Source organism: Hyaena hyaena, unplaced genomic scaffold (assembly GCF_003009895.1).
Source record: "Hyaena hyaena isolate Hyena2069 unplaced genomic scaffold, ASM300989v1 scaffold_43, whole genome shotgun sequence".
NCBI classification, from domain to species: domain Eukaryota; kingdom Metazoa; phylum Chordata; class Mammalia; order Carnivora; family Hyaenidae; genus Hyaena; species Hyaena hyaena.
Window position 1 is genome coordinate 1,031,098 of NW_024080675.1, and position 23,057 is coordinate 1,054,154.

The 23,057-nt window shown below is 39.2% G+C and overlaps 1 protein-coding gene across 3 annotated transcripts in view; it reads right to left on the reverse strand.

Annotated features, from left to right (window-relative positions):
• Positions 1-2,012: 2,012 nt before the first annotated feature.
• Positions 2,013-23,057, reverse strand: part of DTL (denticleless E3 ubiquitin protein ligase homolog) — a 49,448-nt gene continuing 28,403 nt past the window's right edge. The window contains exons 13-16 of one of the 3 annotated variants that reach the window (XM_039230135.1): positions 22,756-22,888; positions 12,989-13,824; positions 10,313-10,423; positions 2,013-2,288 (exon numbers count right to left, since the gene is read on the reverse strand). In XM_039230135.1, the coding sequence (XP_039086066.1) occupies positions 10,325-10,423; positions 12,989-13,824; positions 22,756-22,888 (1,068 nt within the window). In that variant the 3' untranslated portion in view covers positions 2,013-2,288; positions 10,313-10,324. Of the gene's footprint in view, positions 2,289-8,442; positions 8,622-10,108; positions 10,424-12,988; positions 13,825-22,755; positions 22,889-23,057 lie in introns of those variants that run through there. The other 2 variants (XM_039230134.1, XM_039230133.1) reach the window with 2 other exon arrangements.

A 23,057-nucleotide genomic window follows, 5' to 3' on the forward strand; every position in this document is an offset into this window, starting at 1 on the left:
CGCGGGGCTCAAACCCACGAACCGCGAGATCATGACCTAAGCGAAAGTCGGACGCTTAACCCACTAAGCCACCCAGGCGCCCCTGTAGTTGTCATTATTTGTTCTTCATCTTGCCTGTCTTTATTCAGTTGTATTTCCTGAAATGCTATCCTGACCACCTCTTCCTAAAATGACTCCTCACTCACTTCTGTCACTTCTTTAATCATCCCCAAATGCTGGATGGTTTTCCAAGTGTGATTCCCAGACCAGCAGCATCAGCACAGCCTGGGAACTTGTTAGAAATGCAGATTTTTTCAAGTCCCACCTTAAACCCCCAGAATCAAAAACTAGTAGGTGCTTGTTCAAGTTTGACAGCCACTGTGTTACACATTCTCTCTCTGGCTAATCTCTGTGAGCTCCCCTTTTAACTATTCTTTTAACATTGAAGATGCTTTCCACTCCAGACTGCTCTCCAGAGCTCCAATTGTATGTATACAACTATCGATGGGGCATCTCCAATGGCTGTCCATTAGGTGTCTCCAAGGAAAACAATCTTTTACAATTCTCTCATCTCTGTATCTCCCTTCCCCAAATGATACCACTGTTGCCCAGTTACCAGTGCTAGGATCCTGGGATTCATGATGCCTCCTTTACCCACCTAAGAAAACACTAGTTTGCCCTTTCAGGAGTATCTTTCAAACTGGCAATATCCTCATACATGAACCATTCCTTCACTTCAGGCTCCCCTCCTTACTGCTTAGATTACCACAGTCTCCTTCTGACTGGGTGAACTGCCGGAAGGCCGGTCCCTTTCCAATGTACCCTTCACATTGCTACCAGAATCATCTTTCTAAAATAAAAATATGATTGTGCTTATCTCCTGCTTAGTCATTCAATGACTGTCCAGGGTCTTTGACAAAGTTCAAACTCAGTATGGCGGCACCGTAGGGGTGTTTATGCCCGGAGCCCTGTTGGCCTCTGCAGCCTCATCTCCTGTTGGTGTTTTATGTGTTCCCTCTGCTCCAGCTCTAACAGGAAACTGGAACTACTTAAGAGTTCCTCAGACAGGCCACTCTTCCTCACTCCCTCAGACCGCTATTTCCTTTGTGAGGAATATCCTTCTTTCACTTACCTGGAAAATGTTTTTTCTCTAAGGCTCAGCTCAGTCAGCTTTAGTGTGAAACTTTCCCTGAATGCGCAGGCTCAGTTTGATGTGCTCCCACAGGGCCCACATCATGTCTTCATCACAGCCCTCACCACATTGTGTTCAATGTTCTCTTGCCTGCCGGAAGCATCAGGGAACAGCTTGAGGACAGCCTGTATGTTATCTGTTTAGTGCAATGCTTGATACAAATAGGTATTCAGCAAATAGCTGCTTAATAAGGAAATTACTTTCTTTTTTAGAAAGGCATCTACATTTACTGCCTATCTTTTCATTCCTGGCCACATTTCATCCTTATTATGCTGCTGAAAAAGCTCTTGAGAAGGACAAAGACGTGCTGGCCTTATTCAAGCTCCCACCTTCCTAACTTGTCTGCAGCAGTAAACCACCTATTTCTCAAAAAATTCTCTTTCCTGGGCTCCTGAACTGATGCTTTTTGAATTCTCTTTGCTTTTTGGTCTGCGCTTGTACTGGTTCCCTTTTGTCTTCACGCTTCTTGGAATTGCCTTGCATCACAGCAAGTCTAAAGGTGGCTGGTGGTGGTGGTGGGATTCTTACTGTGATGGGCTGGCTAGTAGCCTGGCTCCCTGGGAGTGGGGGGAGCCCTGATTTGCAGCTTTTGTTTACTCCATGGTGTAAGGACCCTCAACAGGACTGATTTCCAGCTACCAATATTTTAACAACCCGCTCATACAATTCCTGAGTATTTAAGAATTGGCTTTCATGAGGATACCATTGAGTATGCAGAAATGAATAAGACCAGTTTGACATTTCGGAGGATATAATCTGGTGGAGGGAATACAGAAATAAATCTGAGACAAATGTGACAAGCGCTACTGAGGGCATTAAAACAAGGCACCACGCATGGGGCTGAGTGGAAGGAAGATTTTTTTAGGAAAATCTGTGAATAACTCTTACAGGAAGGCAGGAGGGTTTGAACTGGATCTTAAAAATGGTATGTAGAGAAATGGCTAGAGTAGATCAGGAAGACTAGGGTACAAAGAATGTGGGGTGCCAGAATGGATTCTGCCACTATCTGGTTTTGTGACCTTAGTCAAATTGGTTAAGTTCCCCAGGCCAGTTTCTGCATCTTGAAAATATGAATTTGATTTCCATGGCTTGTTTCTGCCTTGATTTGATGATGGACCTTGGGGAGAGAAAGAAAATATATGTGGGGAAGAAGGAAAAAGGAAGAAACGTACTTAATGTGAAGAGTTTAGGAGGTCAAATGCAGCAGGACCCTCTCTTCTAACTCGTCCTACCTGCTAGCTTCTGGCTCAGTCCCAGTTATGAAAATCCCAACCCCATATCTGAGCGATTGCACGGTTTGCTAAAGGATCAGTTCTTTTCTTTAAAACTGAATGAATATAGTGAGTGCAAGTCAGTTCATCCTTCTGCTTTGAGGGAACAGAGGATTCTCCTTTTTCCTTAGAAAGTATTAAAAAGATCCCACAGACTTCCCTAGTGCCTTATTCCACTTGAAAACTTGTTATTATCAAATCTATCTAGAATTTCTCTATCCCTACGTCTTACCTAATCGTCTCTATAGAACTATTTAATCTTCATTCCTTTTCAAAAGCCTTTAAAAATCATGAATCATGAAACATACAGAAACATGTGTATAACATAAATGCAAGACAGAATTGTGATGTAAACACCCATGTAACCAAGCAGGGGAAGAGAGAACCTTGCCATATCCTAGGAAGTCCCCCCCATCACTTCCCAAGTACAACCTTCTGGGGGGATCCACTGTCTTGATTTATTGTGATCATGATCTTTGTTTTGCCTTTTACCACATATGTATGTACCCTTCCATACTAGTTCAGTATTACATTTTTTGTTAACACTTGACATGAGCAGAATCATATTGCATGCATATGCTTGTTTCTTGCTTTTTTTGTTCACTGTTCTAACATTCATTCATGTTGTATGTAGCTAGTTTATTCTTTTTCATTTCATGGTTACATACTGTTCTATCATGAGTATCCAAGTTTATCCATTCTAATGTGGATGAACATTTGGGTTGTTTCTAGGCTTTGGCCAATATAAACAATACTGCCCTGAACATCTTCGTTTTCGTGCTCAGTGCACGTGAACTTCCCTGGAGTGTAGGGGTGAAATTGCTGGGTCAGAGGTTTTGTATATCCTCCTTTCCATTCTTCAGTATCTCCCCTACATTTGTGAGTAAGCCTTTCCCGTTTTCTGAAGAGTTTTAACTTCTGTGCCTCTGTTCCTGTTTTTTCCACATTCAATCATGTTTGTTAATCTTATGTTCCTGTAACACACCTTATCAGTAAGGGTTCTAGCTTCTAGCGCTGGTAGTTAATGGTTTCCTCTCCAAAAATCTAAGATTTTTTTCATATATTACTCAAAGAGGAAATATATTTGGAACATTTTGAGAGTTTTTCTCTTTCAAGTGTGCACAAAATAGAAAGCATATATTTGATTAATAGGGGGCCAGGGACAAGCTTCTTTCTGTGAGGCATTATATTATGGGAACTAAGACTGTGGGCTTTGAGTCTGACCAAATCCACAAACTGCTGGCTATGTGTCTTTGGGTTAATGACTTAACCTCTTTGTACTTTAGTTCCCTTATCTGCCAAAATATGGGTAACAAATTATACCCACCTATAGAGCAATTCTGTGTGTTATGTGAAGCAATCTATATAAATTTGGTCAAAAGAAGTTTATAAACTTGGTCTTTAGGGAGAAAGACAGGCTTTCAAAATGCCTTCAGGTTATGTAGTGAAGATATATTCTATGGGTTTGTCTCCAGTGTTTATACTGAACCTAACTACTTTTCTCACTCCTTTCTGGGGCAGCTGGCTAGGGTAGGCAAGGGAGATGCTGCCTGTGGCCACAGAACAGAGTGAAGTGAATTGGCCCATTTGGGAATCAAATCCACAGCCCTGACGTTAAGCACTATTCAACTGAGTTCAGTGGGCAACATAACATGGAAAAGGAAAAAGTGAATGGGACTAGAAATACTGTCAAAGTAAACAGGGAGGCAAGTCAAGTTAACAAGTTGCTCTGAATGGCACCTTCTCATGCAATTTGTTGTACAAGAGAGTTGGCTGGAAGAGAAACCATTCCTAATCATCAAAAAACCACATTCTAATTTTCCTTATCCTCTAGACTCTGGTTAGGGTTCCAGACTGTTGCTTATATCTCTTGGTTTTAGGACATAGTTTTCCAAAGCCAGAAACTTAATTACAGGTTCAGCACTTTAAGGCCAATACCTAATTGCCTCATTAGGGAGCTGGGAAAGGATTAGCATTGCTATGCTCTTCATACCCCTAACCTGAAGTTACTAATGTTCACTTCGACTTGTCTGTCAGTCAACCCTTGTAGAGATAGTGATTTTTGGACTCTGAGTCTCTTACTTCCACATAAAGTTATCTAAATTCAAGAAGGCTTTTGAGGAAGCAGCATTTCCAACTTGACATCAAATGGTGGGCCAAATAATGACCCGTTACAGAGGCAACAATGCCTACTGGATTTTAGTTTTAATTATTTCAGTTCCTGTATCACTATTATTTCAGTTACACTTAATAAGCCATACTATTCTTCTTATTAAGTAATTTTTGGAATATTGTGATTATAGGTTATGGAAAAAAGGTGGAAAAGAAATTAAAAAGGGGAATAGTGGTTTGGAATGATTATTGAATGATGTGTTATGACAATATTTGCTAATTTCAAGTCAACATAGCAAGGCCAGATGGTTTATTTATAGTCTGTTTCAGTTATATATATTATCTGGTAGTATATTGCTAGGGGAAGGCCTCATTTGTACAATTACCGTACTTTTACACTATGACTTTAAATGTGAGTAGGCTGAGGTGCCTGGGTGGCTCAGTCGGTTAAGCGTTCAACTTCAGCTCAGGTCATGATCTCACAGTTCATGAGTTGAGCCCCGCGTCTGGCTCTGCAGTGACAGCTCTGAGCCTGGAGCCTGCTTTGGATTCTGTGTCTCCCTACCTGCCCCTCCCCAGCTCACACTGTGTTTCTCTCTCTCTCAAAAATAAGCCTTAAAAAAAACAAAATTAAAAGTGAGTAGCCAATAACAGGAAAAAAAATAGCCCTTAACATCTTCATTTGAACTGATAATTTTGGCACCAACCCAGGAAGGGGGCTGAGCATGGTGGGCCCATCTGTTTGCAGAGGTGCAGATGCCAGCTAATAAGAGAATGCCACATTCTGTAAGTTCCTATTTGGAAACAGGGTCTTGAACAGTGGCAGTGGCAGCATAATTTGATGCTCAGATGCCAAGAGAAACCCTGATGTTGCATCTGTCTACCATAATGTCATAGAAACCTTCATGGCTGGTATTTTGGCACTGATGTGACACTGTCAACAGGTACCAAATAGAAGTTCAGGGAAGAATCTCATTAGGTGAGAAAAAAGAATCTAGAGTCTACACATTACTCCTCCATCAAATGTTTGAATCTTGCATTGTACTAAGGGAGCCACATGGCCTGCTTTGAGCTTCATCTCTTATTTGCCTTCCCACTGGCCAGGGAACACAATAGCCTAACAAGTGATCGAGAACTAGCACTAAAGGCCAGCCAGCTGCAGCTTCGTCCCTAAAAGTGAACACGTGTTGAACAGTATAGTAGAGCTGGGGGCAGCAGTCAGGAAGTGGGAGGATGGGCTCTGTGAGCAAATGTGTGACTTGCTTAGAAGTCCAGGTTACATACAGATTTGCAAATTATAGCCTCTTTGAACATTGGCTGAGGCCACATATGAAATAACCTCTGTAATTTTCATGTGTACCTGGTGGGAAAGATTCATGAATCTCAAGCACCTGTGAAAGTGTGGAGTTTTTTCCCCCTCTCCCAGAGGTCTATTTGCTCCTTTTGAAAAGTGTCAGGACTGGGAGGCTGAGGCAACATGAGCAACAGCAAAAAAAAACTTCCCAAGTGATTCTCATTTAATTCCCATACCTTTGAGGACCATGGCTCTAGTGGAACATGAATGAACAGGAACGATTAAGAAATGGAAAGTTAAACCTTTATGTCCATTTATCCAATAAGGATAGACTCCTGCTCTCCCTACTTTGAGAGTAATAGCTAACAGTAATTGTTCAATAAATAGCTATTAAGTGCCAGGCACTGTCCCAAGACCTCTACATATAATAACCACACAATCCCATTTTACAAACAAGAAAAATGATTCATAGAGAGGTTAAGGAACTTGCCCAATGTCACACAGCTAGGGCTTGGATTCAAAGCTAGGCATTTGGCTATAGAGAACATTTCTTTTTTTACCCATTATTCACAACATTGTAAAGACTATAATAGAAACATGCAGGAGAAAAACATTTTACTTTGAAAAGTTAAGGTGCTCTAAGAAACTGCTGAATGAAGTACCTGGAGGGATGAGTCTGCATTGCATCCAGAGAACACTTGCCGCATTGATCGCTGTTCACAAACAACTTCACTCAAAGGACTTGAAAATCTGATCTTTGCCTGTTTCTCTCAAATGCTGACTTTAGCCTAATGAAGTACCACTGGTAAAGTGACTCCTTTGACAACCAAAAATAAAGAGAAGAACTCTGCAGACCAGGTGCCTCACACAGGGCTTGGAACCAGGTGATGAATAAAATGTTGACTGAATTGAAAGCTTTCCAGTCAAAGGTACTTTGAAATGTGCTATTCATAGTCCACAAAATGGCTTGAATACAGATTATTTGGAATGTCAAAACAGGAAGGGGCATGTGGCAAGTTAAGGAAATAAAGAGAAATGAAGTATAAATGGAATACTAAATCTTTGAAATTCAAAATAAAGAACCTGGTTATATATCCTTGAAATCCTCTTTCTTGGCTTAGCCAGGAAATGGGAGGGATAAGCTCTGGGGATGGAATAAGCCTATTCTTTAATAATATAATACTTCTTATTTGTGTTCTATGTACTTGCTGTAAGTGTACCGATGTGAACAAGCTGCTTAATACGCTCAGGTGATTTTTTTAAAAGACTGACTTTACCCTACAACATTCCCTAATGACCCTTGCACTTTTTAACAGGCATTTAAACATAGCTCAGAAATAAAAAAAAGGTTTTCTACCACTTTAGACAACAAAATGGGTCCCTCAGAACAATGCTGGGCTGTATTCCTAGTACTACATCTAATGAGGCATTAGACTCACCTCATGTCCACCAAAATGTTATGTTTGTCCTCCCCATAACTTTTAACCAATATCTAAAGAACTAATGCATAAAGCAGCGTTTTCCATAATTCTCAAGAATTTAATGAGTGACGGTTAGTTAGTTCATGATGTGATAAGATCCAAACCTAGGCAGCCAAAGAATCTCCTAGCTCCTATGAAGTCCTGTTGAGAAGGAGGGAGACCTGATGAGCAAGAGCTCACTGGACTCATATTCAGCCCTTTGACTGCCATGTGGAGGACAATGACTCAGTTTCCTCAACATGACATTCTCATCCAGTCTCTCTTCTGATGCATCTCTGTAAAATGCCACTCATGCTACCTAGTTGTGAACTGATTCTATGAAACTACTTGGTCTTTGCTTTATGAGCAGTGTAAAGGGAAGTCCGGGAAAAATTGACCTGAGAGCAGCAGTTTATCTGCTATGATAGGGTCTCAAAAAGCACATGTTGAATTGATGTATGTCCTATACAAGATCATGATCATAGACTAATGTCAAGCTGGGGACTAAAGCAAACACACACACACACTTTAAAAAGTTATCTCCAGGCATCCATATTGCACAGTTGAGGTTTTAAAAAAAAATGCTTCCTATACTGGGTTTCCCAAAAGCCTTAGTAAAGTTTTAAGCTTTTAGGGCCAGAGATGGCGTGGTGAGCTGAATTCACCCTCTGCCAGTCCAACAGGGGTAGCTACAGATGGTTTTGATTTATCTTCAGTTAAATGTGCAGCCCAGATTAAAGGAAACATTTTAAAGGACTAATTAGTCAACCCTCACAAAAGTAAATTAAGGGCCTGTGATGAAACAGCCAAAGGAAAGTCTAACACAGCACTGCAGCAATAATGCTTGGAGTGTATTCAAACGGAAAAGCTTGGGCTGGAAATACTTGTTTAGAAAAAGAACTACATCACTCCACCCTACTACATCAAGTAATCCAAGCCATCTTAAGCGCTCAAGGTCTGACCAAGCAGGACATGTTTATTAAAACCTCTTTCAGCTTGAACTAGATCATATCCTTGGGAATAAACAAATTTTATTCAATGAACAAGTAGAAGGGATTCTTGATTACTACTACAGTTCTTTTGTGTAGACTGCTTCTAGGCTAATGCAAAAAGCTCAGAAAAGGGTATCAGATAAGGTAAAAGGCTTTATTATTCAGGATCAGCTCAAAGTCTGACACTGACAGAGGCAAGGATAATTATTATCTCATTACATTTGACCTTTGGCACCCATTTGAAGTACTAGTTTTCCAAGTGGGACATGTTACAGCCAGTAGACTCTCAGCACACATTTACCCCAATTTCACTCAGTAGAGCTGTTAGATGTTCAAGGATACAAAGAATATAATTATCTAGTTATCCTTTTTTCCCCCCACTTGGCTTTCAAAGGAAGAGACAGATATCATTATTAGCAGAAATGGTCATAAACAACCTTTCCCACAGCCTAACATTCAAAAATCAAACACCAATTATAAGTAGAATTCCTAAATATTCAGTTAATGCTATGGAGTGCTTTGTTTCAAAAACAGCAATTCTGTGCCTTCCCTTATTTTTCTCCTTGGAGAAAACCATGTATAATCAACATACGTAGTTCTGGTTGTTACAAGCTTGACTTATAGGAATGAAGAATTAAAAAGTTGTCATTAAGAATAGATTTTTTAAATTATGACAAAAATATGAATAAACTCCACACATTTCTCAGGGTTATGGATAAAATGAATCAAGTTTCATGATAGTTTGGGGAGTCCCTTCCAAGGACGTAGCACATAGAAAGTACATGGAGCTTGTTTCTATGAGGTTGTAAAGGGGACAAATATAAAACAACAGTTTAGTTCAAGATGATTGCTATGAAACTGTTGGTTAAAGAAGATGCTCAAGATATTTTGTACACTATTAACTTAGAGTCAGCCTAAACATCTTCTACATTAAATATCTAGAGAAATTTCCATGACTTTTCAGCTCAGAGCTATTCTAGAGCGTCACTGTTTTCTTTCCTCATATATATATGAAGAAAATCCAAAAAATCAAGTTAAAAGCCAAGAGTTGTTTTTTAGGTTCTGGGTTTTCAGTTTAGAGCTATCTTCTTTTATGAAAGTATCAATAAGAAATGATTACTTTTTCTTAAAATTTGATGACATATATTTTGAAAAATTTGCAGCCTTAGCAAACTGAGGACGGATTTCATACCCCAGCTTCAATGCAGGACTATTGATTTTATAAGTATCTTTGTCTACTAAATGGCAAAACCGTAACCTCTTATAGAACACGATGTTGGGTTGCTACATAGTAAATTGCTTAGTAAAAATATAAGGATCACAGTCTCATATGGGAAATATATTTGGGGGATAAAGGCCAGGTAAAGGTTTCTAGTGTTGTTCTCCTAGTTTCTCCAAAGTGTTGACATTTATCACTGCTCTTAAAATAAAGATGACTTTAACTTAAGAGACTGTTGTTTAACACTGAATCAATATAAACGTACTTATCTGAACGTCACATTATTACACATACTAAAAACAAAACAAAATAAAAAACCAAAAGTGTAGTGAAAAGATTATATATAAATTTTAAATGAAATTATATTTGTTTGAGGCAGCACAGATCCAGGGGTCCCCAGCAGAAGACTTCTTCAGCCCTTGGCCTTCACAGACAGGCCTCCTGCTGTGACCAGCAGATATTTTCCACTGTGTACCCACAGTCTCAGAGTAACAAGAGACAAGTCTTGCTTTTTGCCTCTATGAGCTGGGATGTCATTATTACAAAGAAGAGGCATAATTTAAAAAGTGAAGACTACTCACTCAAAATGTTACAGAGTGACCGACTTACTTTATGGAATTTAAACACAGCATTCACTTCAAGGATGCTGCATATAAGCTTAGAACCAGAGTAGCGAAACTTCAGAATTGAAAGGATTTTTCTCTGATAATGAAAAATGGTAGCTTTCTTAAAGATCAGTTACTGAATCACTCTGTTGTATTTTTTTTAAGGGGCCAAAGTTCAGTTAACTCACTCAGATTAGAATCTATAATTCTGTTGACTGTTCGGGACTACAGTAGTCATCTTGGGATTTTCTATGGAAGTATGTGCAGATTTTCCTCATGGAGCTGGGAGGAATAGTGACCTAGAAAAAGAAAGGTTAGATTTCCGAGATTTTGTAAGATAAAGTTCAGCTGTTACTTCAGCAAGTTATCACTAAAGGGTATTTTAAAGTGGGATGCCTAGAAATTTGATTATTCAAGTCCCAAATACTTCGAGGGCAATATCTCTTTTGGCTGATTTGTACTGAATTTAATAAAATTTAATAGACATATATAAGAATGGAAAGCATAGATTTTTCACGTGAACAGAAAATATTTACCAGTTAAACTTCCTAATAAGACCCAAAGGTTATAATAACCCTCCTCTTTGAAAGAAACAAGTAAATCACCTCCCCCTCCCAAATTTACAAATGGGATAGAGATTTAAATGGCAGTGGCTACCCTTCTCTGAGGAAGTCTTATCGTTATGCACATAAAGAAGAAAAATCTCCTAAAGAAACTTTAGCTTCAAAGATTGAAATTATTAAACCAGAAATATATGGGACTGGCACACTATTTTTAAAAGCTTTAAAAATTTACACATTAGTGAAAACAATTTTTCACTGAAATTATTTTTCTAACACATAGCTGAGACCAGATCTGGAAAAAAAGAATTTTGGTTAGAGGCAAAAAACAGATACAAAGATAATTTTAGGGGAAGAAAGAAAAGATTCCAGATAGCTGTTTCTTTCCCATGTTCTGTAGCAAGGTCTTGGTTGGAGTTTGTGCTCGAAGTAATCTTTAAAATATTTCCAGGGGCACCTGGGTGGCTCAGTCGGTTAAGCGTTCCACTTTGGCTCAGGTCACAATCTCACAGTTTGTGGGTTCAAGCCCTGCATTGTGCTGACAGCTCAGAGCCTGGAGCCTGCTTTGGATTCTGTGTCTCCCTCTCTCTCTCTCTCGCCCCCTCCCCCCACCCCCTGCTCATGCTCTGTCTCTCCTCTTTCAAAAATAAATAAACATTAAAAAAATAAAATAAATTTCTAGTTTATTTTCCCTAAAATTATGGGATAGGCTTCAGGAGAGTAGGAGGGGGATATGAGCACTTATTAAACTAGAACTGACTTGAGGCTATCCAACCTTTTAGATTCTTGGCTTGGATTTTAATCATTCTACCACCTTCTCCTTAGCACAGAGCAAGAGCTACTATGAATCATAGCAGAAACTTCACTAACCTACCCCCGCTTTCACTTGCAAACTGATAACCTGAAGCTTTCTAGTCCTTTTGACCTGTGCCCATACTCACCCAATGCTTACAGATACTTTTCCCTCCACCATTACAATAGGTCCTTTGCTTTTCAAGGTTCACAAACTTCTTTCTGCCAGCAATACATGTTTTTGAAATTATTTAACTTAAATATTATGTCAGTCAATGAAATAGAAGTCCTAAAAAGGTAAGTGAAACTAAGCTGAATGTTTACAAAGTATAGATACAGGTGAATTGCCAAAAATACTAGTGTGAGCAAGGTGATGGTAAAAAAATTTGGGGAAAACAATAAAAACCTGGAAGGATTCTGCATTTAAATTGTTTTAAGTATCTAAATTTCACTGTATTTGAGATAGTCATAAACTGTAGTTAACAAACTGTAAATCTATTCATGGATGTTGGTAACTTGCCCATGAATGTCAGTTTTATCTATAAAAAGGGGAGGGAACCTATAAAAAGTGGTTGCCAGGGGCTGGGGAGTGGGGAAAATAAAAAGAAAACGCAGGGGTTGGCTGGGGAGGGAATAATGCCAAACAAAGAAGAAGGAAGATATATATATTTATTATTTCTGAGAGAGAGAGAGAGAGAAAGATAGTGTGAGCAGGGGAGGGTCAGAGAGAAAGGAAGACAGAATCTGAAGTAGGCTCCAGGCTCTGAGCTAGCTGTCAGCACACAGCACGACATGGGGCTCAAACCCACAAACCGTGAGATCATGACCTGAGCCGAAGTTGGACGCTTAGCTGACTGAGCCACCCAGGCGCCCCAGAAAGAAGATATTTTTGAACTGATATACTAGAGGATGAAAGCTTTGAGGAATCAGGCACCAGGGCTGAGGGTTATGGGCCTTCACAAAAGGGATTTTAACTGGAGTAAATGGTGTTGCTAGATAATAAAATACAGCAACACATAGTTACATTTGAACTTCAAACAAATATCTTTTAGTATAAAGAATTTTTAGTATAACTATTTCCCATGCAATATTTGTCCTGAACTTTTTAAAAAATATTTTATTTATTTTTGAGAGAGAGATAGAGACAGTATGAGCAGGGGAGGGTAGGACAGAGAGGGAGACACAGAATCTGAAACAGGCTCCAGGCTCTGAGCTAGCTGTCAGCACAGAGCCTGATGCGGGGCTTGAACCCATGAACCATGAGATCATGACCTGAGCCAAAGTCGGACGCTTAACTGACTAAGCCACCCAGGCGCCCCTGTCCTGAATTTTTATGTGTTAAATCTGGCAACCCTAGGTATAAGCAGATTTACTAAAAAAAAAAAAAAAAAAAAATCCTGACTTCTGAGACAAGATTTGTACTTGTCTTTGACCTCTTCCAGTTAGAGAATGTATCTTCTCACTGGTCCCTTTCAAGTTAGTAAATGTGTCTTCCCACCACTGCCGACTTACCGGGCCTGGAGAAGTCTTTCCGCTCTGTCTCCTGGAACTGGGGGTCTGGGAGGATGGACTTCGGGGAGATGAATTCTCAGCCTTCCGTTTGGCTGCCATGGCCAATAACCAGTTTTTATTCTCTGGGGAGCTATTCTCTTTGCCTACCACCTCAGACCCTTCTCCACAAGATCCCAAAGGAAGAGGTAGTGTTCCGCAGCTTTCTGAAGCATAAGGACTGGCAGGAGAAGGAGGCTCTGAGATACTCATACTACTAGCTCCTTCAATCTTGGTTGGTTTGGTAGGACCCAGAGAGTCCTTACCAAGGTCTTCCTGGCTACCAGCAAGGCAGCACAGATCCAAATGAAGCTTTTCCACTGGGTCATCAAGCTCAGTCACACAGTTGCAACTCTTCACACACTTCTGTTTCACACTCTCCAGACAACTGGAGTCCAGCCTCCTCTTTACTCGATTTCTGGACTCAGAGCACGCCACTGCTTGGGATGATTTTAGACTCACAGGAATGAGGGCTTTTCTTGGAGACGTGATCTTGGTCTCAGAAGCAGGGGGAGTGATGGGTGGTGATGAGGACGGTGTTCGGGTCATCCAGTTTCTAATGGACATCTTGAAAGACGAGGGTGGCTTGGGAGAGACTGAGGACACGGAACCTCTTCTGCTGATGGGAGACCGGGCTTTGGCAGGAGGGGTTTTAATAGAGAATGTGGGGGTATTTGAAGGAAGAGGGAGGTCTCCTGCACAGCTGGGAGCACAAGCTGCTGATGACGGGGAAGAAATAGATGGACTGCTCTTTGCTCTGGGGGCTTTGGCAGGAGTACTCTGGCTACTTGTCACTGTTACTGAAAAAGAACAGAGGGTCTTTTCAGGAGGAGAAAGCCATAGAAAATCCTTGAATTCTCATCAAGGAAAATTATAGCTAACTTACTCGTATAGGAATGGATTTCCCAGTGAGTAGATTATATAAATTACTTAATTCTTACCACACCCTTTCAGCTTATTCCCTCCTCTTTCCTAACTGCCAGCCTGCCAACAACTCTGTTGTAAAACATATACTTGTAATAATCTAGAAAATACAGAAAAATTAAAGGAAAAAATTTTAAATCATCCAGGTAAACCACTTATAGCATTTTCCCCTATACTTGTGCATGTAATATATACATTATTATACACCTCAAATTTTTTCTATACAAAAGAGACCATAAAGTATACACTATTCAGTAACCTGCTTATCACGAACATTCCCCACATTAATATAGACGTATATTACAATTTTTAATAGCTACCAAGTATTCTAAGATAACAGCAAGTAATTTAAGTTGTTAATGATATTTTGTTTTTATAAGTAAAGTTGCCATTAGAATTTCTGTATATGCTTTTGAGCAATGTGAGGGCAGAGAAGCACTGCACAGTGGTTCCCAAACAGAAACGCATGGGTCTAAAATTTGGCACGACCACTTACTACTGACTTGACCACAACCCTTTACCTCCTCTGCTTCTACTTCAGTTTCCATACCTATTAAATGGAGAACTTTTAATGTCTACAAGAAATAATACCATCAATTACTTTTTAAAGTTATTAGGCCTCACTTGGCTTTCCACCTTAATTTATAAATGGCTAATTTCCGCAAGCCAAATAATGCCATTTTCAAAATGAAATGCTTGCTCTCAATAAAGCAAATCAGTGGGCAGAACTCTTCTCTGAGTCCTGTCTGTCCTTTGTTTACAAGCAATGGCAAGCACTTAAGGAAAATTCTTATAAGCCTCATGCTTCTTCCCACTTCAGCCCTACCACAGACAACTCTGTATTGTCTTTATTGTATTATTTTTTATTGTATTATTGTATTATTTTTGTATTTGTATTATAATTTGTATATTATAATTTGTAATACAAATTATTGTATTATTTTTCTTCTGAGCTTTCTAGATTTCTCAAATAGTGTTCCTATCTCCAATAACAAGGAAAGGTCATCAATTATTTCTAAGTCACAAACTCTTTGTATTATAACTCTGATATTTAATTCAGTTTAATTACTGAATTGCATTTATATGCAACTGAATTTAGGATGAGCTGACATAAAAAGACAATCTCTCTTATGGCTAGAAAACAGACTTACAAGCACTAATTTCAGCCATTTAGTTACTCTATATGTTCTACCTTTTTTCAAGCAGTTTTGCCTTGAGACAGAAATTCTACAAATTGACTGTTGCCTAAACTTTCCCCATCAACAATATATTCAGAAGTGGCCACAGTGATACTGCTCCTTTAATTAAGATCATTACTGCAAAATCCATTCTTGCATAACAGGCTACAGAAGGAGAGTTAGTGACATAAACTGTCTCTGAAGCATCTGGTGACAGTTCTCATACTCATATTCTAGAGCTTGGTCAGTCATTATTTCAGGAGGACAGAAACTTTTCATTTGTTTCACTCCTCAGCACAGGTCAACAGTCACTGCACAGCCCCTATGGTTATTAGTTCCATGAGAGTGGGCTGAAGGGTTAAGGCAGGAGGTCCTAAAATAGCGAGGGTCTTACAATATGCAGACTCATTATAATGCAGGATTAGGAGAGAAGGGAAAGGCTGGGCCCTGGGCCAAGCAGGTATCTAGGTTTCTGATACCTGAGTAGCAGACATCTGAAGTGTTTACTAAAGGTCAGAGGGAGATCTTATGTGGTGGAAAGCTGGGGCATTTCTCTTCCTTTAGGATGTTGAAATAGAGGAAGGAGGGGACCATGGGGTTTCAAAGAGAAGATTTTATTAACTTTGAAGGTTAACAAAACTCTGGGCCAAAGGTAAATCTTTTTAAAAAAATAATAATTAGATTATCAAGATAATGAAATTTCATGGTAAAAAAAAATTCAGTTACAAAGGGAAATGAAGTGAAAAGTAAAAATCCCTCTTTTCAACCTTCTGATTTTACTCCTGTTCTTATGCATCCCACAATTTTCTAGATGCCAGTAGCACACAAAAGGTAGATCAGACCTTAAGAACCCAACAATGGATTATTACACATACACCACATACACACATTCTGTAATTTCTTTTCTCTAAACAGTGCTTTTTTTCTCTAGATCTCTAGAAGTACACTTAGATACAATGCATTCTTTTTAACAGCGACACAGTAGGTCACTATACTGGTGCATCGATTTAAATATGACAGGGCTATTTAGTATATCATTTGCTGAAGCCCCACTGACCCTAAGCACTGTGTGAGATCTGATGACACGGCATCACAGACTGCATTACTGCCCTAAGAGCCTCCTGCAAGCCAGTTCCTTTGAGGAATTATAGAGAGCTTACTAATAATCAGTCACTTTGTAGCTTCTTTCTGTGTAAGAGTCTGCCATCTAGCCTCAGCTCACCTTTTCGGTCATATCGTGTACTGCTACTTTAGGCTCCTGTTACAGGAGACTACTCAATGCTTCCTAAACAAGATGCGCACTGTCACATCTCTGTCTTTGTTCATGTGGCTTTCTTGCCAAGTCTGCCCCTTCTTGGCCAGGCAAAAGTTCTCCTCATGTTTCAGGCTCTGATGACAACCGTTAACTTCATTGTGAAGATTTCACAAACTTCTTTCATTGTGAAGAATTCACAAACTTCTTTCCTCCTCTCCCACAGGAAGTAGGTTCCTTTTGTTTATACAGTGTTTTATTCATACAGCTAAGAGAAATGTTTACAACATACTATGGCTTTTCTATCTGCCTCCTGGACTAGACTGTGAGCACCTAGAAGGCAGGTGATGATGATTTACTCATTTTTAGGTCTAGTGCCCCTGAAGTTCCCAGCGAAGAATTATTAAACAATGTTTGTGAAATTTCATTACTGCTCAGAGGGATGACAGTGAGGTTCCATGCATCAAAAAACAGACTCTGTAAGTATTCTGCAGACCTGTGAGACTATAGCAAGCACATGACAGAACAGGTAAGGTTTCCTTGGCTTTAAGATAAGGACAATCATCTTTGTCACTCAATAATGCCTAGACCAGGGGTTCTCAATCCTGGCTGCCTACCAGAATTACTTGGAGCTTTATAAAAATACAGGTACTTGGCCCCTACCCCAGACCTACTGAATAATCTCTGGGGACACACACACTTTTAAAAAGCTCCACAAATGGTTAGGATGCACAGCCAGGGTTGAAAGCCATTTGCCTTGACAGTACTGAGATTGCCGGCTGAAACAGTGAAACAATAGTAAGCGATAGACCAGGTGCTGGCTGGGAAAAGTAGGGCAGAGGGAGGGAAAAGGGGCTGTGCCTCGGGTTTAAAGCCTTCTAGTTAGTGTGTTAAAAGGTCCAGAAGAGAAGACAGAAAGCCCAGGACAACAGTGAAGGACTGGGGTGGCAATTAGGAGCCTGGGAAAGCAGAGGACCATAATTTTCAAAATGGGAGTGTGACTAACAGCAACCAATCTGTTGCTGGAAGCTGGGTTACAGGGCTGAATACCCAACATGCCAACCTTTGGCATTCACGTGGGGCTGCTTCTCTGTAGTGCTCTTCAAGTAACTCTAGCAGCACCCTGAAGGGAGAAATCTTGGTTGGGTCTTAACTTGAACCTTGTTTTCCTCTGTTGGGTTCTAAAGGAGGCAGTACTGCAGAATGCTTCCAAGCAGGTGCTCTAAAACTAGACTGCAGGTGTTTGAACTCCGGTTCTACAACAAACTCAACAGCTATGAGTGATCTTAGGCAAGCCTAACTTCTGAGCTTCAATTTTGGCTGTTTGGGAAACTAAATAAGATAATCCAAGTGGTCCTTAGAATAACTGTGCTCATACTCAATAATGGCTAAATGTTGTTGCTATCATTATGGTCCAAACTTGGTCAGCACGTGTAACTCTTTTTGTGACTTGGTTTCTAAAACCAAGAATAATTAATGACACACTAAAAATAATTAGTTAAAAGCAACTAAATTTTTCATTAATACTCTTAAAATGGTTACAGCAATTATCAAAGAAATGCCACCTCTGGGAATCTATTTTAATGGGATGAAGGAACCCTAAAATCAGAAAAAAGTTTCACAAAATATTGGAAACAAAATGTCCAACTATGAGAGAATAGCTAGATAAACTGTGGAACATTTACTCAGTGGACTATTTTAAATATTTTGCTAAAAAGATAACATAGAAAGTACTTAGAACATCATGTTCAGTGAAGACATCCCCAAGAAATCCAAATGTATTTACAGTATAAACATGATTCTATTAATAAGAATCTCTGTGGAAAAGGAGGAAAATCTCAAAAAATAAGTTAAACTGTTAATTATTTGTGACTGGTAGAAACACTGATGGCTTTATCCTCATTTGATTCTTCTCTTTGTTCTCCAAAACTAGAGAGAGATAAGTAAATATAAAGACAAGGTAGCTGATAGACATCTATGTTCATGGATCACAAAAATTAACACATCATGTTATAAGATGGCTGTATTCCCCAAAATGAACTATAAATTCAATATAATCCCTGTTACAACCTCAGGGGACTATTTTGCAGAAATTGACAAGCTGGTTCTGATATTTGTATCATATTTGTATCAGAAATACAAGAGACCAAGAATAGCCAAAATACTTTTGAGAAAGAAGAAAATTGGGGGACTGGCCTGGAGTTTCCAATTTCAAAACTTGCCATAAAACTACAGTAATCAAGACAATGTAGTATCACCATAAGGGTAGACATATACATCAATGGAACAGAATGAGAATCTAGAAATAAACCCTTACATTTATGGTCAATTGATTTTTGGCAAGGGTATGAAAACAACTTAATGGAGTAAAGAATAGTCTCTTAAAAATAATACTGAGAAACCAGGATATCCATGTATAAAAGAATGAATTTGGATTCTTACCTCACATTGTCCACAAAAATAAAAACAAAATGGACCAGATGGCTTAAAACTAAAAATCTCTTTGTGACCTTGGGTTAAGTAATGGTTTCTTAAATATAACATCAAAAGCACAAATGGTAAGGAAAAAAACAGATAAATTGAATTTCATCAGAATTAGAAAATTTTGTGTCAAAGGACACCATTAGGCAAGTAAAAAGACAACCTACAGAATAAGAGAGAATATTTGCAAATCATTATATGACAAAGGACTTATATCTAGAGTACATAAAGAATACTTACAACTCAACATTAAAAAGACAAATAGTCTAATTAAAATATGGGCAATGCAGAGGCATTTCTCCAAGGAAAATACACAAATGGCAAAAATTGTATACACATATTATATACAACATACACAAATGGCAAAAAAGCACATGAAAAAAAGCTCAATATTATTAGGCATTAGGGCAATTTAAATCGAAACCACAATGGATACTACTTCACATTCACTAGGAGGGCTCTAGTATATAAATATATCTTGACAAGTCTCTAACAAAACAAAACAAAACAAATCTCAAGGGAAAAAAAGCTCAGGAAATAAAAAGTAACAGCAATTTACTACGTAACTCCCTTCTGAATACAAAAAAACAAAACCATAATAAAAAAACTAACTCCTGTTCAAACCAAATTACGATCCTATATTGGGAAGATGGGGAAATGCACAGTGTGCAGAGGTTTGGAAATGGTGGGAACACAGAGAGCGAAATCTTAATCTTACAGAGTGAGAAGTCAGTAGATAATGTTGAAAACAAACCAAAACAAAAACCAAAAGAAACAGAAATGTACAAATACTGTTTAGAGATACAGACACACATATCAAAGAATCAGCCAGAAGGCTGAGAGTGGCTGCCCCTGAGAAAAGGGAACTGTGGGGCAGGGCATCTGTTGTTTATCTTATCCACTGCTGAAGGACTCTCTGACTTGTTAAACTATAATACTAATAAAAGAAATTATTTTTAAAGAGAGGAAAAACCAAAAACTAAAATTAAAGGCATCAAAGGCTCTACTGAAGGCATCTTCAGAGTTAAAGACCCCCCTGTAGTCCAGTTCTGCTTATAACATCTTGTAAGAGTCTAAAGAACTAAATCGTTAGAAAAATGGGCATATATTCAGTCTCACCTTCAACTCCCCTTAGCTTAGGCCTTGATGGTTAATGTAAAATGAATCTTTAAGCTTGAATCTCCAGCTTATTACTATATATCTGATAACATGAAAATCCCCTCTGGCTGGTTCTGTGCTTGGAAGAGTTTTGCTTTCGGTGTATTATCACTGTCTTCAACACTGTCTCTGTCAATTATGGCCATTACAAAATCCACATACGTGGTCTTTCCAATACCTTGGTTGCTCAGTCTCTTGGCCTTCTACAGCCTTGTCCTTTAATTCACTCAAGCCACTTCTTGACCTTATTACTACCAACCTGCAAATCCTCTGTTATCTGTTTCAACCACCAGCTATCTTACAGTTCACTTTAGTGATCAATCCCCCAAATCCCTCATCCCTCGGGGATCCTTAATTCATGGATCACTTTAACACTACCCCTCCCCCCCCCCCCCCCCCCCCCCCCCCGTGGCACTATATGTATGCTCACTGCCATCCTTACCCGGTTTAAATACTGTAGTCAAGCATTACAACCATTCTCTCATATCTACCCTCAACTTCCTTGGCCCTCCTCTCACTTTACACTTGTGGATTTAAACCACATCCCTGGTTAAATGCAACTCCGCACCTGTACTGTATCTGTACCTGGGAAGCAGACACAACCATGCTGACTGCTCACTTACAATTCATGACCACTAGCCTCAAGCTGACCCACTGCCCAACAACCATATTTCCCTGGCCCACTTACTCTTCTTTGCAGGACTATTTCAGACTCATTTATCACTTACGTTCTTTCTCTCTAATTACTATGGATGAACTATCCACACTCTTGGCAAAGGCCTGCCCTTCTACTTGTAATTCGATACCATCCCTTCACAATTTACTTGAGAACATTGCTCCAGGAAACTTCACTGCATCAAGTTTCCCTCTATAGGATCCTTCCAATCATATATAAAATGCTATATTCCTTAAAAAATTTTTAAAAAATGTTTATTTTTGAGAGAGCACAAGCAAGAGTGGGGGAAGGGCAGAAGGAGGGAGAGAGGGTGAGGGGGAGAGAAAGAGAGAGAGCGAGAATCTTAACCAGGCTCTTCACTGTCAGACAGAGGCCAATATGGGGCTTGAGCTCTAACTGACCAAGCCACCCAGGTGCCCTAAAATGCTGTATTCCTATTAAAACAAAACAAATGCTACTTTTGCCCTCAGCTACCACTTCATTTATCTCCTTTCCTTTCTAGCAAAACTCCTTGACAAAGACTTCTATACTTGTAGTCTCTAAGTTCTCTTCTCTGATCCTCCTAAACACCCATCAGACCATGACACTCCACCAAAACTGCTCATGAAATTCACAAATAATCCCCACGCTGCCAAGTCCAAAGGTCAATTTTCAGTCCTTCTCTTACATAGAATGCTAAAAACATTTGACCAAATAGATCCCCATCTCCATTACTTACTTGGGTCCCAAAATATAATACTCTCCTGGTTTTTTTTTCTAACTTCTCTGGTTGTGTCTGTTCCTTCACCTCTCTAATCTCTCAACACCAGGGTGTTCTAAGGCTCAGACCCCAGACCTATTCTCTTTCCTTAGCTATACCTTCCTTGGTCATATGATGATGAATCCCAAATTTATAGCTTTAGCCCCAAACTGCAGAATTAACATCTAACTGCCTCTCTGACATCTCCATTTGAATGTCTAATAATCATATCAAACACCATATCCAAAGGGAACTTCAGCTATTCCCTCCCAAACCTGTTCCTTCTGCAGTGACTCCTGTCTAGGTCAATGGCAATTCCATTCTTCTAGCTTTGCAAGCTCTAAACTCTGAAGTCATCCTTGATAATTTTCCCTTACATCTCACATTTGATCCCACACCATATTCTGTTGGCTCCACCATATATACATATCCAGAATTTGAAGACTTCTCACCGTATCTTTTGCTACCCTTCTGCTCAAGTCACCATCATGGCTTCCTGGATTATTTCAAAAGGACTTTAAAATTAGCTTCCAGTTTTTATACTGCTCCCTTTACAATTTGTTTTCAACACAGGAGTAAGAATGATCAAGTAAAATAAAAGCATGATACTTGTCCATTTAAAGCCCTGCAATAGCTTTTTGTCTGTCAGAATAAAAGTCAAATTACAGAAGAACCTCATTTTCCATTACTATTCCCCTCCCTCTCCTTAGCTTGCTCCAGCCACAGGGGCTATAGCCACATTAGCCTCTTAAAGGAACAAAACAATATGTCAAGCCTGTTCCTACTTCAGGACTTTTGCATTGGCTGTTTTGTCTGCCTGGAATGTTCTTCAAAATGCCCACATGGCTCACTATTTTACTCCTTTTACTCAAATGCCATCTAAACATTGAGGCCTCCCTGGGCACCTAATTTTCCAGTGTTTTTCCCCCGCTCAAGTACTTATTATGATCTGATGTAGTACATATTTTACTTTAACTTGTTTCTATGCCTCTCATACTATAATCTATAAGCTTCATTTATGTCTTTGGGTTTTTGATTCTTTTGTTCATTGCTCAATCTCCAGCAACTCAGAATAGTGTCTAGCACATAGTAAATGTCCAAAAATACTTTGAAAATAAATCCACCACTGTATTCCAGTGCTTTGTATAGATGATAAACATAGTAGTGCTCAGAAAATATTTACTGAAAAGATAAATGTCAAAAAGATGGTGCTTTCCTTTAAAAATATACCAAGACAAGACCAAATATAGCTTATCATTCTGTACTGTAGAATGAAACCAATCAAAGGATGAACAGCTTAGAAAATTGCATGGGATTCCTTACCTAGGTCAGCTCGCGCCTCTTTCTTCTTCTGAGATGCCCAACCCACTATGGAGAGTTTATCTCCGGATTTCTCCTCTAAGCCTCTATTCAAGCGCCAGATTTTCAGTGTATTGTCATCAGAGCAGGTAGCAATCTAATGAGAACCAGAAAGGGAGTCAAGAAATTTCAATCAAAGATTTACAACAAACTAAAAAGTAGATCTTAAGGACTCATAAGGAGAATTATTATGTCTGATATACCAGGATATAGAAAGTGTTATCTGAAAAATCATATACTTCCATTCCCTGCTTTCAGGAATCACT